This window comes from Squalius cephalus (genome assembly GCF_949319135.1).
Source record: "Squalius cephalus genome assembly, chromosome: 2".
Taxonomy (NCBI): domain Eukaryota; kingdom Metazoa; phylum Chordata; class Actinopteri; order Cypriniformes; family Leuciscidae; genus Squalius; species Squalius cephalus.
Window position 1 is genome coordinate 33570297 of NC_137123.1, and position 15402 is coordinate 33585698.

Sequence of the window (15402 nt, forward strand, 5' to 3'; positions counted from 1 at the left end):
CATTATAGACCAGGTTCTATTGTAGGTCTAGCTGTCCATAAAATCACCTGATTGCAGTCTTTCTCTCAAGGTGAAAGGGAAAAAAATAAGCGAATGGACAGTAATGTTTCTCTCCATTTTGGATTTATGCCCACATTCTGTTTTATAATGGCACATTCATGGATATGCAGTAGTTGTCCATCTTGGTAAATAGTATTAGCAGCAGTCAAATTGACTACCTGATTGAGAAAAAGGTTTGATTGCCTTTGCCTTGACCATGAAATGTAACTAGACCTGCTTGAAAGCATTACTTTAAACACACAGAGAATAAACTAGATATTCAGAAGGGCTCCAAATACATATGGCAGATTTATTTGCTTGAGCTTCTGAATTCCTTGCAATACTCTGCATGTTTTGATTCGCATGTATATGCATTATGTTTTAAACTGGCTGTTGCTTTTGGTGCATTAGTATGCATGAAATATTTTATGATAAACTGGATGAATCTGAATTTATGGCATGTGCAGTTTATAACACGACTGTTTACTGTAGATTCATTTAACATCTCACATTTAAATATTTCTCTTTCTACATCACCTTTTGACACCCACAGAAAGGATCAAGGAGAGTCATCTACAAGGTTTGTGTTATTTCATATCCTATATATACACTAGAAATAAATTACAATTGACACAGACTTATGAAAATTGCTGTTGTTATACTAATGTAATACCTCATTTGACCATAAAAAAAATCACACTGTGACTTTATATCCCAAAAATGGGCCTTTATTTCTTGTAATTCAGACTATATTTCTAGTAATCATTAGAGTTCATATCTTCTAACTGTGTCTTTATATCTCAAAATGTGACTTCATAATTGGCAATATGACTATATATTTCATGACTGCAACTTTATTCCTCATAATCATGACTTTTTATCATAATGCAAATTCAAATCTTGCAATTTGACTTTATACAGTTATATCTCAATTCTGACTTTCTTTCTTGTAATTGCTACTCACAATGTTGTTTCATTTTTTCAAAATTGCAAATTTATGTCTCACAATTGTGACATTATTTCTTATATGAAACTTAATCTCGAAATTAATTTTCTTCGTTTTCTTCTGAGGTGTAAACAGGCTGCCATATTTGATCAGTATTTCCCTCTGATGTCTGTTTACTGCAATCTGTTATTAAGTGCACTCTATTTTTCATCAGGCACATACATTGGGCAGATGAAATATGAAATAGCAATGAATTGAGATGTTTTCATGCTTTCATGTTTTGTCACTTACCAGACAAATGTGTTTACTGGGGGTTTGGCTTCAATTAGAGAGAGAAAATAATGGAGATGAGAAAGTCAAGTCAGACTGTTTGGAGGACTGCATTACACGCCAGCTACTAAGACATAGTGTCATCAGTCCAGATAACAGAAAGAGCTAGTGGTGTCATTTGCATAATTACTAAGATAGAACTTCAGATTGTACCATAATAGTATTTCCAGTATGAACAAGGCCAGACAAAATCATTTCCACATCATTATGAATTTATTAAGTACAGAACAAATACATGAAATTCATCCATTTGCCTGAGTGTGAACAACAGATTTCAAAGAGGTGTTTGGATATGATACTTCTGTGGGTTCTAACCAGGTTTTTTGTGTGAAACAACCATCCATCCACTCATTTATGATGCACTACTCATAAATGACCAAGAGACAATGATACCATAATTAGCATAGTTGCTAATGTGACATTATTGAACAGAAGTGGATGACTCACTGCAGTGCTGCATTTTTGAGTGGCTGCTGCTCTTTTCTTTAGTTATGTTCAGCTGTCTGACCTATAATGAGTGAACTAGTAGATAATAGAACTAAAGATAAAACAACCTTTTGTAAAAACCAAAGTAGATACTTATTAAACAGAAAGCCCGCGTGTAAGACCAACCGAAAGTCAGAGACCAAAAGACTAGACGTGTGATCACATTTCTAGTTTCTCTATAAAATTTCATGTTTTGAAATCAAGTTGGTTACGTAATTTCACTGTGTTGAACAGAAAGCTGCTTGGGTAGAAAGTGACCTCTGTGTGAGCAGTGCTTTTTCCATTTCATTATTGATAGATAGACAGACAGATATCTTATTTTATGGAACATTGTTACTTCTGAAGGATTTTTATCCCTCTGTCCTTGGCGTTTCTCTAGAGTCTTTCATCTTACATTACATATTGTCTTGGCATATCATGTCTGAAGGGGCCTTTCATAATGATTGTTTAGAGTTTATTTGACTGCATTTCTAATACTATAGGAGTCTAAGCAAGCAATGCAGATCTAATAAATGGCTTGGCCTCTGCACTTTTTCTACTTCATACTGCTCTTTAATGGCCATTGCCATGGCTCATGGCTGGAAGGAAAGTGCTGTTCTTTCTTTCACTCTCTCATTCTCTCAATTTTCCCCCTTTTTAGTCAGAAACTGAGTTTTAAGGACCGAGTAAGAATGGCAAGCCCCCGTGGACAGAGCATTAAAAGCAGGCAGACGTCCGTTACAGACAGACGTTCGCCCGGAGCTGAGATCAGCACTGATGGATCGAGTCCTGCCAAGGTCCAGAAGAGTTGGAGTTTTAATGACCGCACCCGATTCAGACCCTCTCTCCGTCTCAAGAGCCAATCACGGTCTACCCCTGAAGGTGAAGCAAATTCTGATTGGAGGATTACATTGAACCACTATGTGCATTTGAAAAAGATTTAGCTCTATAATTTTTATTCTATGCTGTCTATGTAGTGTAGAAACATAGTGAAATTCAAGATGAATTAAGACAATACAAATTAAAATCTGATCATAACCTGTAAAATATTTTGTTTGTTTATTTGTTTTGTTTTTTGAGAAAATATGTTCAAATGACAGACAGTGACTAGACCAAAAATCTCATAATTTCAGGAGATAACTAATATATTTACAGTCAACCATGATGAGACATTAGAGAGCTTATTGACATTGTGATAGTAATGGTAATGATATTAATTATCGTAATATTTGGTTGTTACTAAAAATAATTTGTCCCTTTGATTGAGATCATTGTAAATTCAAATGATCCTGACTGGGTCCCAAAGGCCTTTGACTGAATAGGATTAATTCCTTCCTCATTAATTGAGGGGAACTATCTAGTGTACGGCAGATAAACAATAAAAACAATGCACTGAATTAGACAACTCCATCCACTCATTAGACTACACTGCTTAAGGCTCTGTTTACATCCCCTGTGAGGTTACAGACAACTAGTCTGTTGTAAATTATGTATTATGTATAATTCAGACACATTAATGAATGCATATATCAAGGCATGGTATGATTTAGATGGAATCTGAAGTCCTTATACACAGTGGAAAGGCTGCAAGGCACTTGATGTCATATACATTATAAAATCAGAATAGTTTAGTCAAATGGTTAATGAAAAATTATTACCTAACTTTAATTGTATTATTATGCTTGTGTCTTGTACTGTGTTGCTCTGCGGCCTAAGACGTGAAGGCCTTAGCAAGCAGGGGCCCCACAACAAAAGCCTACAAGTATCCACATAGGTTATTTCAATAGTTCAGTTCATACATTCTAGTAGCTATAAATAACTTTGCAACTACATGTCAACTAACTCTCATTAATTTGCAACTACAGTTTACAGTTTAAATACTTGATTATGTGTATAAAGAGGCCTTTTGGGGGGCCTTGTGAGGGACACGTGCATCCAATAAGTGGGATAACGTCTGTGAATTCTAGTCAAGAATCCTTTTGCCTCTAAGCACAAAGTGGGAACCTTCATATTTTAGCCAGAAGCGTATATTCCTTCCTCTGTGATGCCCTATGGTTGTAAATATCTTTCTCTTTTATTAGACCGATCGATTGCAGCTTCCCGAGTCAGTTTCTGTGAATTCTTTATGTAGCATAAAGCAAGATGGATCTACAACCAACACCAATTTTCCTTCTAGTCTCTGGTTTACATCATAGGTGTAGCCATAGATAACTTTTAGTGCAAAAATGTGCTTGAATCTGGGATCACCTCTTTAGAGCTCCCATGGTGTATCCGTATTGTATATGCACTCTGAATGATTTAAAATTGTACATACTCTTAGAAATGTATTTGAGTAAAAGTACAATTTCTCAATTTCAATTCAAGTTCATTTGGACTGCACTACTTTGTTAGTTTATATTCATTTGGAAATGTTTCATTTTTCCCTCTGATGTTGTTTTGATTAGATCCTCTTTCCCTTTTTTAAAATCGAAAAGTATGAAAATGCTTTATGCTTGCCTTTCTCTTGCTTATTACTCTTCCATTGTTCTCAATTCTTTGAATTTGATGATGACTTTCACATACTCTCTCCTTTCTGACTGACTCTTTATTCTTTAAGTGCTGATGACTTTGGGAATTTTCATTGTGTTTTTCACAGGTGAGGCTAACGTTGGTGTCGATGAGGGTTTTGATGAGAAAGGGTGTCATTGTGACATGCCGGCTGAGGACCTGCCGTCCGCGCTGAAGACCGTCATCAGAGCAGTGAGGTAGTGATTCTTTACTTCCCTTCATGCTGCAATATTTCAGAGCTCTGAGACATTACAATTAGAGCTATCAGTGATTATTGAAATAATGTGGCCTGTAGGCTAGATGCATGATAAATGTTTTTCAATCAATTGTCTTAATTCTGTGGCAATTCAATTTGACAAACCCAAACAAATCTAACCTGGTTAAGCATGCCACATTGTATCAGAGTTTGATTTTAAGTATGTGTCCATGAGTGTGTGCACATGAAATTATGAACAGCTAATCATGAAAAACATGGATTCATGTTGCCCAATTTTGCCACTAGATCTGATGAAATTAGTGATTTGCCTCACCAGAATAATCAATATGCCTAAATATTAAACTTTTGTCTGAAATGAGAAAAAAGTGCAATGCTTTATAGAAGGTTAATATTAAAGGTGCTGTAGGACATCTGTGAAAATGCTTACTTTAGCCTGATAGCAGTAAAAGCGTACGTCCCACCCTCCCTGCAAATCGCCGTCCAAAGCCACGCCTCCTGAAAGCATGAACGCGCACAGCCCAGAAGACCGGAGACAACGTTACTGCAATACCAATATCACGTGTCATTCACCGGTAAGAAAACTTTATAGTACAGTTAGTAACAGTCCTACAATACCAAACGTAAACAAATTCTTAAAAACAGAATTAGATGCAGTTTTCAGTTTGTTTAGCTAGCAAAACTTGTCAGTGTGTAATAATATTTCTTGCATGACAGGGTTTCCACGATGAGAGTCTGCTTGGCTCCAATGAAGATATAGATCGTAACTCCTTTGCCAGTGCCACTTGTTGTCGGTTCAGAAGCAAAGTTAGGTTGTTGCTGCTTGCCTGCCATTCTCGCTCTACGTGAACGCGCTGATGCCTTATGTCTGCGTGACCAGCCTGTGACTGACAGGGACACACGTTGACTGACAGGGAACACATGCTATAGGACCGTTCGGACCGAACGATACGATTGAACGAACGTTTTATGGTCCTACGCCTTCCACAGACGACATATATTTATAAAAATACGTTTAGACCACTTAACAGAGTGATTGCTATCAGGATATGAGGAGACTTTCAACCAGCATAACAAAACATGTTTCTGCAGAGAATCATCTACTGCACCTTTAATATTGATACAACCAATCAACCATGCAGACCATGCAATGTCTTTTAGTGTTTTGAAATAATAACTGCTTACAGCAAACACTGAACCAGAGTATTTAAATGTTGAGCATGCAATCTCATTGGCTGCAGGATCAGCAGGGGCCAATCAGCTTGTGCCGTGCAGTAATTATGTGATTACTTGCAGTTTCATGACTAAACTAGACTTACATATTACAGGGTGCGATTTGCCGGGGGGGATGCGTGGGATTTCCCCCTTTCTGGTCAATGTATCCCTGCCTCTGATGAATTATTTTTATCCCCGGTGGGGATAAATTTATCCCCCCCTCAAAGTGATCAGTGCTACTACACTAGTGGCGAGGCGGATCACAAAACTTATCACGGATCCGTGGTTTGATTAAAATCCTTTTTATTTTAAAATGCGCTACTTTGACTGGCTCCGCAGCCTCTCTGTAACCACCACTCTGCAGACTTGCTCAATGTCCCGCCCACGGTGCTATATGATTGGTTACACCTCACGAGTAATAGCCTATCAACACTTGCGAGACGGTTGCAGGTCTTTTTTTACGCCGCATATGCAGCATATTACTGAAGCGGGAATAAACATCACAATCTGATTATCTGTTTCTATGATGACAAGCAGAGTTAGTGCTGAAGTTGCTCATACGGTGTTTTACTCAATTGAGGCTAAACGCAAAGGTTTTTTGATTTTGATTATGACTTGAGTGTCTGGCGCGAGTGATTTCAATGTTAAGTCAATGTAAAGACGCGTTTACGCGCGTCTAGAGGTCCTACGGCGCGAAGGCGTTTCGCGCGGCGCGGTAGACGCGAAGCCCGAATGAGGCGAATTGACTTTGTCGGCCCGGCCCGACACATTAACTGTATGTTATGAGCCCGAGCCCGATTTAAACCCAGGGGTGGCGCCAGGGAAGTTGAGATGAAGCAAAGATGAAGTTGACGATCGCCATCTCCGTAGTGAATGCGCATATATGGAGAAATGCATGGATTACATCAGAGTGTTGCCTATTTCTTTTCGTTTTGAATTGTTTTGTTTAAAGACATTTCAAGCTTTCTTTAGATATATTTCTTAATATTCTATTTGAGGCATACACTTAGTTTCGGTTAATTTATGATGAGATGCGCTCCAGTTAACGTGCAGTGCAAGTAACTGCGGCGGCGCCTCTGATTATAGCCTGATTATGTCTGCTATATTTGCTTCTTATTTATTAAATACATGCAATTCGTTGATGAAAAATGTATTAAAATTAAGATACAATTTATACAAAACGAAATTCACTTTAAAGAAAGGCTTTCTACAAAACAAAACTTAATGAAATGGTCAAAATCATGTCTAACCCACTCCAAGTCTCCCGATATACTGCACATCCTATCTTACTCGTGCTGTTCACTTTTCATAAATCAACATAGATGGAAAAAAATAACATTATAATATTTTAACAAATATGAAACTAAATGAGCTTATTTAATGGCTACAACACATATAGTAAGCTAGGCCTACAGACACTCTATTTGTACAAATTGCTTCACATTCATTTACTGCTTCTGAATTTTGCACACATAAGTTGAAAGGCATTTGTTTGTGCATAGTAAAACATATCTGCAACATTTATCAAGTTCACGATAATTGTGCGTGCATTTATTAATTATTATCATAATGAATAATGCAACAAGGACAAATCATGTAAACTGCCTTGTTTGTTTATTCAGAATGAAATGGATCGCAAATGGATCTGAAAGAAGAAACGTAAAAAATAAATAAAATAAAATAAAAATAAAACGTGAAAAATGATGAACACAGAAAATGAACAAGAATGAACTTTGGATGAACTTTGGATGGCCTAGGAGGAGTAGCCCTAGTAGGCTACAACTCTAATTTAATTCAACAAGGTTTTAGAATATAGAATATTTTTTAAACAAAATAAATATTTTTAAAGATTATTATCCCGGGCCGGTGTGATGCGTGCGAGTGGAGGAGACGCTGAGCATGACACGTGACGTGTTGCATTTTGTAACACAAGTGCTGGATCAAGGGCCCGGCCCGGGTCGGGTCAAGTTCGGGCTCGGGCAGAGAATCTAAGCTCTGATTTATCTGATCCTGTCCATTAGCTTTGATCCATGTACGGCTTTTCAGAATGTCACCAAGTACAAATATGTATGTAATTGTTCAGCCCGAAAACTCTAGCTAGCTAGCTGGGAACAATGAAAAGGGTCCAGAGCAGCAAATGCAGTGAATGAAGTTCATGTTCTCATGATTTATTTTTATGAATAAAAATGTTTCAAAACATCCCCCCCTCTGTTTTTTTCACAAATCGCACCCTGCATATATAAAATAAGCAGAAACAATGACATGGAAAGAGAGACGGTTAGTCTCTAAGCAGGTTAGTCGTACAACCTATTTAAATCCACGATTAGCTCAAAGTAACTAAACTCAAAATTGCCTGGCTCGCTGCTTAAACCTGCTTTATGGTACAGGCTCAAGCAAACTCAAAAATTGCAATGATTTAACAGCACCACAAAGCCACAGAGTTGATACTTTTCAGGGAAATCACAAAAGGTTACTTAAAATCTACAAAAGGTTTGTAGCCTAAGCTGAGATAGGAGAAAGTATTTTAACATAAATACACAAAATGCACACATCACCTTTAATGAATTGTCGGCTTGTCAGTCTTATTTAATTATTCTCACAGTCACTGTGAGCATGAGATGAATCAGCGGATCATCTCATTTCACTAATTTCACTTTCAAGAAAGAGTACTGTCATCCACACACTTCACACATATCAAACATGCAATTTTCTTTTTCTTTTGTCTAGTAGGTGAGGGTCAGTGGAAAGCTGATTTCTATATTGACAGGATGTGCTCATCTTTTCCAGCCTCTCTATTTTGCTTTTACTATGAGGAATGAAAAATGTTCTCAGTCTTCTATAGGGTGTCCCGCTTGACTGAATATTCCAGCCTGTAGCTGAAGTGCTTTGGTAACCCTGTAGCTTTCAGCTGAGGCCTGGTTGGACCCTGACGTTTATGTGATGCCAAGCTCAGACTTTCTCAGGGTGTTAGATTTGTCCATGCTGTCATTTGGTCACCTTAGTTTTCAGAAACATTGCTGTGGTCATGCTGAGTCGACCCAAAATGCAAATCAATTGTTTCAAGACATTGTTTCAGTTTTTGAATTGTTCCGTTAGATCATTTAGATGCTGAGAGTGCATCAATTCATCCTTTACTATTTCACTATTAGAACAAGAAGACAAATTGGCACATAAAATATCTGTGCTGTCATATTTGTTTTGAGCTGTATACTCCTTAATAAAAGTATAATATTATCATATGGTTCTGCAGGATCATGAAATTCCATGTGGCAAAGAAGAAGTTTAAGGAAACTCTACGCCCATATGACGTGAAGGATGTAATAGAGCAGTATTCAGCCGGTCACCTAGACATGCTCTGCCGAATTAAGAGTCTGCAAACAAGGTAAGACAAACCAACTACTGTCTGAACATGTTTCTCTTTATATGCAAACTATACACTAACATTTAAAAGTGTGGGGTCTGGAAAATGTATTTATTTATTTTGACTAGAAATTAATACTTTTATTCAGCAAGGATGCATTCAATTGATAAAAAATATTAAGCAGTACAACTGTTTTCAACATTGATAATGATAAGAAATGTTTCTTGAGAACCAAATCAATGAATGAATGTAGAAATTTTTATTTTTAGAGTTTATTAGTGGCCACTTTTATGACCTCTACATCATATTCACACTGGTATGTCTGGTTCATATTAATGCCATCATGTCACATGTGTTCTGATGGCCCGAGGCAGTGGTTCTCCTTGGTCATATATGGGTCACTGGGTGGTGGTGGGGAAGCCCTGAGGTTCTGCCAGACAATGCGATGTTGAGCGTTTAAGAAGCTATGTATCATTATTGCATATCATTATGTACCATTATTCATAATGGTTATAAACATTTTCAACTCAAAACGATCCCTGCTCTCAAATATGTGCACTGAAATGCTGTACAAGGTATGGAAAAAAATTTCAAATGTGTAGAACGTCTGAATACTCGCTATTCTTGATCGACCTGCAAATATATGGAAGTAAAATAATGACTAATGTCTTTGAAACAAAAAAGCATGTTGAATTGCATTTATTAAAAAAAAATTTTTTTTTTCATTAACAGTGCTTGCATTTTTGGGGGCTGAAATTCAGCAGGGTTGTATTTTTAATTTGTTAATATTAAAATGAAAACATTTCCTACACAATATCATTATTAAAAATGTAAGAATCTGTATTCTCCTTCCAGACTTAATTTCCAAAATATTAAGTCCTATAATATTCGACAGGCAATTTTCAGTCCATTTTATTTCGCAGCGGGTGATGACACAGACCAAAACAACAGGCAGAGTCATTCATTCATTCACAAAAACGTATTTACAGAAATGGAGCAAGCAGTAAGTATATGTTATGATTATCATGGCCAGTATATATACAGAGGGACACGAAAGCTGCGTTTACGTTTAATTAAAAGTCTTCACGATTACTCTTATCCCCGTGTACATGTAAGCAATATTCTCCACCGCAGAGGAGATATAATGTTATTCACCATGACGCTGATGCATACCAAACATTACATCTGAAAAAGACATTGCTCTATTTCTGTAAATCAGGTTTTTTTTTTTAATGAATGTTTGTTGACAACCTGTTGTTTTGGTTTTTGTCATCACCCTCTTGTACCACCTGCTGGTTAGGTGGACTGTGTATGCAATGCATTTTTTTTTAATAAGTGCAATTCAACATTTTTTGTTTGTTTCAGAGACATTAGTCATTATTTTACTTCCATACAAACAATACTCAAATGACATATGTGACCCTGGATCACAAAACCAGTCATAAGTAGTATGGGTAAATTTGTGGCAATAGCCAACAATACATTGTATTGGTAAAAATTTTTCGATTTTTCTTTTATGCCAAAAATCATTAGGATATTAAGTAAAGATCATGTTCCATGAAGATATTTTGTAAATTTCCTATTGTAAATATATAAAACATTTATTTTTGTTAGTGAATGCAGCACAATCGTGAACATAAATGGACAACTTTAAAGGCGATTTTTTTTTTTTTTTTTCAATATTTCGATTTTTTTATACCCTCAGATTCCAGATTTTCAAATAGTTTTATCTCGGCCAAATATTGTCGTATCATAACAAACCATACATCAATGGAAATCTTATTTATTCGGCTTTCATATGATGTGTAAATCTCAATTTAAAAAAATGTACCCATGTGATTGGTTTTGTCGTCCAGGGTCACATATTGCATCTACTGAGATTCTGAAGTGTGCAGTAAGTTGACACTTTGCTATCCCGTGAGACGAGATGCAGTCTACATTTAAAAGTAAACAATTACAACAAAAAGGCAGACAATATGTGCCAAGTGGCTCTTTTTAAGCCATTTTTGTCTTTATAAGCATCATAGTTCTTATGAATTTTTTTTGTCACTTTAAATCTGTATATTTTCATTATATTTCTTCACTGAAGCCTGGTGAAGTTAAATTATCAAGGTTTCAATAAAGTGAGACTAGTGCCACCATGTGGCCAAAACCGGATATTACAGTTTATGTCATTCTTCATAGACTCTAAATGAACAAATCAAATGAGCTGTGAGTCTATATAATTTTTTAATTCCTCACTGTATATTTCAGTGTACAAGATACATAATGAATTCAAATCTTGAATCTGGTAGTAGCCTATACCTATAGTAGCAGTTAAGTGTCATGGGATTTGTTGTGGGCAAGATTTTTACATTGTCACAGCTTGATGCCATTGACATTTTGTTTAAAAAGTTTTTTTTTTTTTTCAGTTCTCTGTCTACTTATTGGGATGTAAATATTAATTTATTTTCACACATTCCTGTCTCTTTCTGCACATGTCTCTCTCTCTCACTTTCAGGGTGGATCAGATTCTTGGTAGGGGCCAGATGCCTGTGGATAAGAAGGTCAGAGAAAAGTTGTTATCTGATGGAGACATTCTGGAAGATGTGAGCATGTTGGGAAGGGTGTGTAAGGTAGAGAGACAAGTGAGTATAGAGACACTTGGTTAAACAATGCATCACACAATCCAATGTACATTGAATCATTCCATCTCATTGAATCATTGAATGATGCACTGGTTTTCAATATGACATTAAAGACAGTTTGTTGCTTCAACTATGGGCAGTTTCTCTTACAACACACTTTTCTTTTTTTTTTCTGAAAGTAATAAGTCTCATTTTTATTTTGAAAGATTACTTGTCTTTAAGAACATTCTGGGGTGAAATTGATAGTGCTAGAAATGACTTTTAACATTTTTATAGTAAAATGGCCGACTAGTCGTGATAAGGCTTTTTTTATAGTTAGTGTTTTACGTATCCTAAATACACACAAATATATAAAATTTATGATTCACAGTTTTTGAATGGAAATGATTCACAATATACAGTATAATTATCCTGTTCAGAAAATTGCCACCTTGGAATTATAAGGCTCTATTTGCATTCTGAGCAATTTTGATACATGTATATAGAGCTTTTGCATTCCATTCGACTTTGTAGATATAACCTTTTTTGTTTTCTAAATAAAAGGTCCCAAAATGTTCACAACATTAAAAACAAAATATCACATAATGTTAATAAGTGGTCACATAATAAGAATATGTGAATAACTAAATTTTGACAAAAAAATGTCAGATAGAACCTTATAATTCCAAGGTGATGAATTGTTTTAACTTTGATTTTTATTGTTTTCTTATAATGTCATTGTCTTATGTTTTGCTGCTTGTTTTGATTGTCATATTAAACATAATACTATTAAACCAGTGGTTCCCAACCAAGGGGCCAGGGTCCAAAAAGGGAACTCAGCACAATTACAAGGGAGCCGCAGGATGACTTAACAGCATTGAAACTAATAAATTATTATTAACATATTATTAACATAACATATTAAAAAACTAAATTAAAGTGCTAAAAGCATGTAAAATCAAGATCAATCTTTTTTTTCCCTTCTAACTATTGTTTATATCGAGAAACATACAGTTCTTTAAACTTCTAGAATCTCACAATGAATCATGATTAATTTAATATATCAATAGTCCCAGTTTCTGTCAATAAAAGTTTGAGGAAAAAACAGCTTTCTATCATGAGAACTCTCTAAATAGATTAACATAGTAATGGACATGGCAATGTTAAGGAATTTGGTATTGGCAGAATAGATCTGCTATGACGATGCTGCTGTTGCTGCTGCTGTTGTTGATTATTGCAGTACATTCACAGACAAGCTGCTGTGAACATGTAAGACATACCGCTGCTGCACAAATAGCATATATGAAATTACCTGTAGCACATCTGCACAGGTGGAACTGGGGGAGGTGGAGGGTTTATGATTGCTGTAAGCAATCACAGAACCAAACTATTTAAATGTTGAGCAAGCAAGCTCATTGGCTGCAGATGCAACAGAGACCAATTGTCTTGTGCCTTGTAGTAATTGATGTGATAGCTAGCAGATAACAATCTATCATCAAAAGTTTTGTGACAGAACTAGATATATGGCCTTTGAGTCAAAAGGTTTAGAACCACTGTATTAAACATAACATAAACATAATGTTTTCTGACAAACAATATTTCTGTGTTCCATATATCATGTCTATAGGTACAGTCTATTGAAGCTAAGCTGGACTCTTTGCTGGACATCTACCGGCAGGTTCTGCAGAAGGGTTCGTCCTCTGCCCTCACTCTCTCCTCTCTTCCTCCTTTTGGGTTGGAGGAGACGTCAGACTATCAGAGCACCATCCTCAGTAAAGATCTCTCTTGCTCCTCCCAGGTCAGCCAGTCCATCTGTGGCAGTCATCCCAGGGCTCTCCAACTAATATTAGCCCCCAATGAACTCAACCTCAACCAGAACAACTCCACAACATCTTCCCCAGGGCTCAATCCAGCTTCTGCTTCCCCTTTTAACCCATCAACCTTCCAGGTTCCTTCAACCCCATCCATGGACTGTCCATCAGCACAAGGCAGTCCATCTCAAATCCTCAGTGCCAACAGCTTTCACTCCTCTGTAAGCCACTTTCCATACGTTGGTCAACCAGCTCCACCTCTTCCACCCACAGCCTCTTCAAAACTTCAAATCTCCACTGTTCCTCCACAACCAGGCCATACCCGCAGCATGGGACCCTCTAGGTCAGACCCTGCCGACTACGCCAAATCCTACTTTAGAGGAGTTGGGATAGACTTTGGACTTAACTCTAATATGGGCTGCAAGCTTCAGCAAAAAAACAGACCAAATGCTAAAGAAGACAGTTCTTGGAGGAGACATATAAGCATGGATGCAGAGGTGGAGATGGACCCCCTTGTTCCAGTTTCGCCTCTTGTCCCGGTTCAAGGCCAATGCAGTGAAGACAGAGGATTGGGGAAGTCCCTCTCTGTGCAGGACCTCATGCAGCCCGCTCTAGAGGGTCTGGACATGCATTCTAGTCAGGCTAGTTTCTCCACTAGTGTTAGCAGCAGCCAGGACTCTTCAGCTGGGGGCATTGAGATGGGAGTAGCAGGCTGGGGAGAAGCTAATCTCTTCATCAGCGATAGAGACCTGGAGGTCTCAAAGACACATACTCAAGGGTTTGACTTTCTTTCTCAGCCCCCAATTGATGTATCCTACTCCTCGGAACTGCTTAGGACAAGTACTACGGCTGGTGCTAGTCACAACCTAGCACATGGACATTCACCTAATACGGACAGCAATGAGACTATGAATATGCCACATGTTCGACTAAAATAACTCAATCTCTAAAGTGTTCTTAGAAACCCCCTCTGATGGAATGAAACTTTGATACGAGAGCTTATTTTATTTTGTAGGTTTTTTTGTATTTTTATGAGGAAAAAGTACATTTAGATCATTTTTTACATGTTTTATTAGTTTGGTTTATTTAAAAGAAACAATTATGATTTTGTATCGTCACCGTACATGACATATCATAGCATGCATTGTTCTTTTTGAAATGTACTGTAACATTTTTTAAAAAATCTAATAGAATTAATTAAGATTAATAATCAACCTGCTGAAATGATCAAAATCATAGATGGCATGAACTATTCACTGGACTGCATGAACACTGCATGTCTTCAGTATACAGAAACACAGTCTCATTACAAAAAGCCTTGTCAACCTGAAATTTACAACCTGCCTAAAAATAGATAAAAATGGTCAGAACATATTTTTCTCTTTCTGAATTCGTCATATTGTATTAAAAGGCCATTCACTTTTCTTATGTAAAAAAAAAAAAAGTGCCAGAAACTGAGGGAAACTGATGCTGCTGAAAATTTTACAGTTTTGATAAAGCAGATTACATTTTGAGAGAAGCACCTGATAGTTTCCATACGACATTAGTTGCTGTTTTTGTAATTAGTTCTGATCACATCGCAGCTACAGCCCAACTTATTACAGCTACAGCTCCTACCTGTTAGTTTTGTGAATATAAATTATTATTAACAACAATAATAAAATAGCAATTATGAATCATTTTAATACATTGTATGTATGTGTGTGTGATTTATCATAATTCATAATAAATATTATTTTATTTTGTTGTTAATTATAGATTGTAATATTTGCTAATAGTTATATTTTTATAGTTTATAGTTTTTATTGTTTTCATCATTTTATTTGGCATGTGCAACAGCAGTGAATATTTCTGACGTAAATACAATA

At 36.5% G+C, this 15402-nt stretch overlaps 1 protein-coding gene across 2 annotated transcripts in view; it reads left to right on the plus strand.

Annotated features, from left to right (window-relative positions):
* Positions 1-15297, plus strand: part of kcnq5b (potassium voltage-gated channel, KQT-like subfamily, member 5b) — a 113980-nt gene extending 98683 nt beyond the window's left edge. Inside the window, exons 9-14 of one of the 2 annotated variants that reach the window (XM_079851707.1) lie at positions 597-619; positions 2442-2662; positions 4416-4524; positions 9007-9138; positions 11618-11744; positions 13351-15297. In XM_079851707.1, coding sequence (XP_079707833.1) covers positions 597-619; positions 2442-2662; positions 4416-4524; positions 9007-9138; positions 11618-11744; positions 13351-14472 — 1734 coding nt within the window. In that variant the 3' untranslated portion in view covers positions 14473-15297. Of the gene's footprint in view, positions 1-592; positions 620-2441; positions 2663-4415; positions 4525-9006; positions 9139-11617; positions 11745-13350 lie in introns of both variants that reach the window. The other variant, XM_079851706.1, reaches the window with a different exon arrangement.
* The last annotated feature ends 105 nt before the right edge of the window (positions 15298-15402 follow it).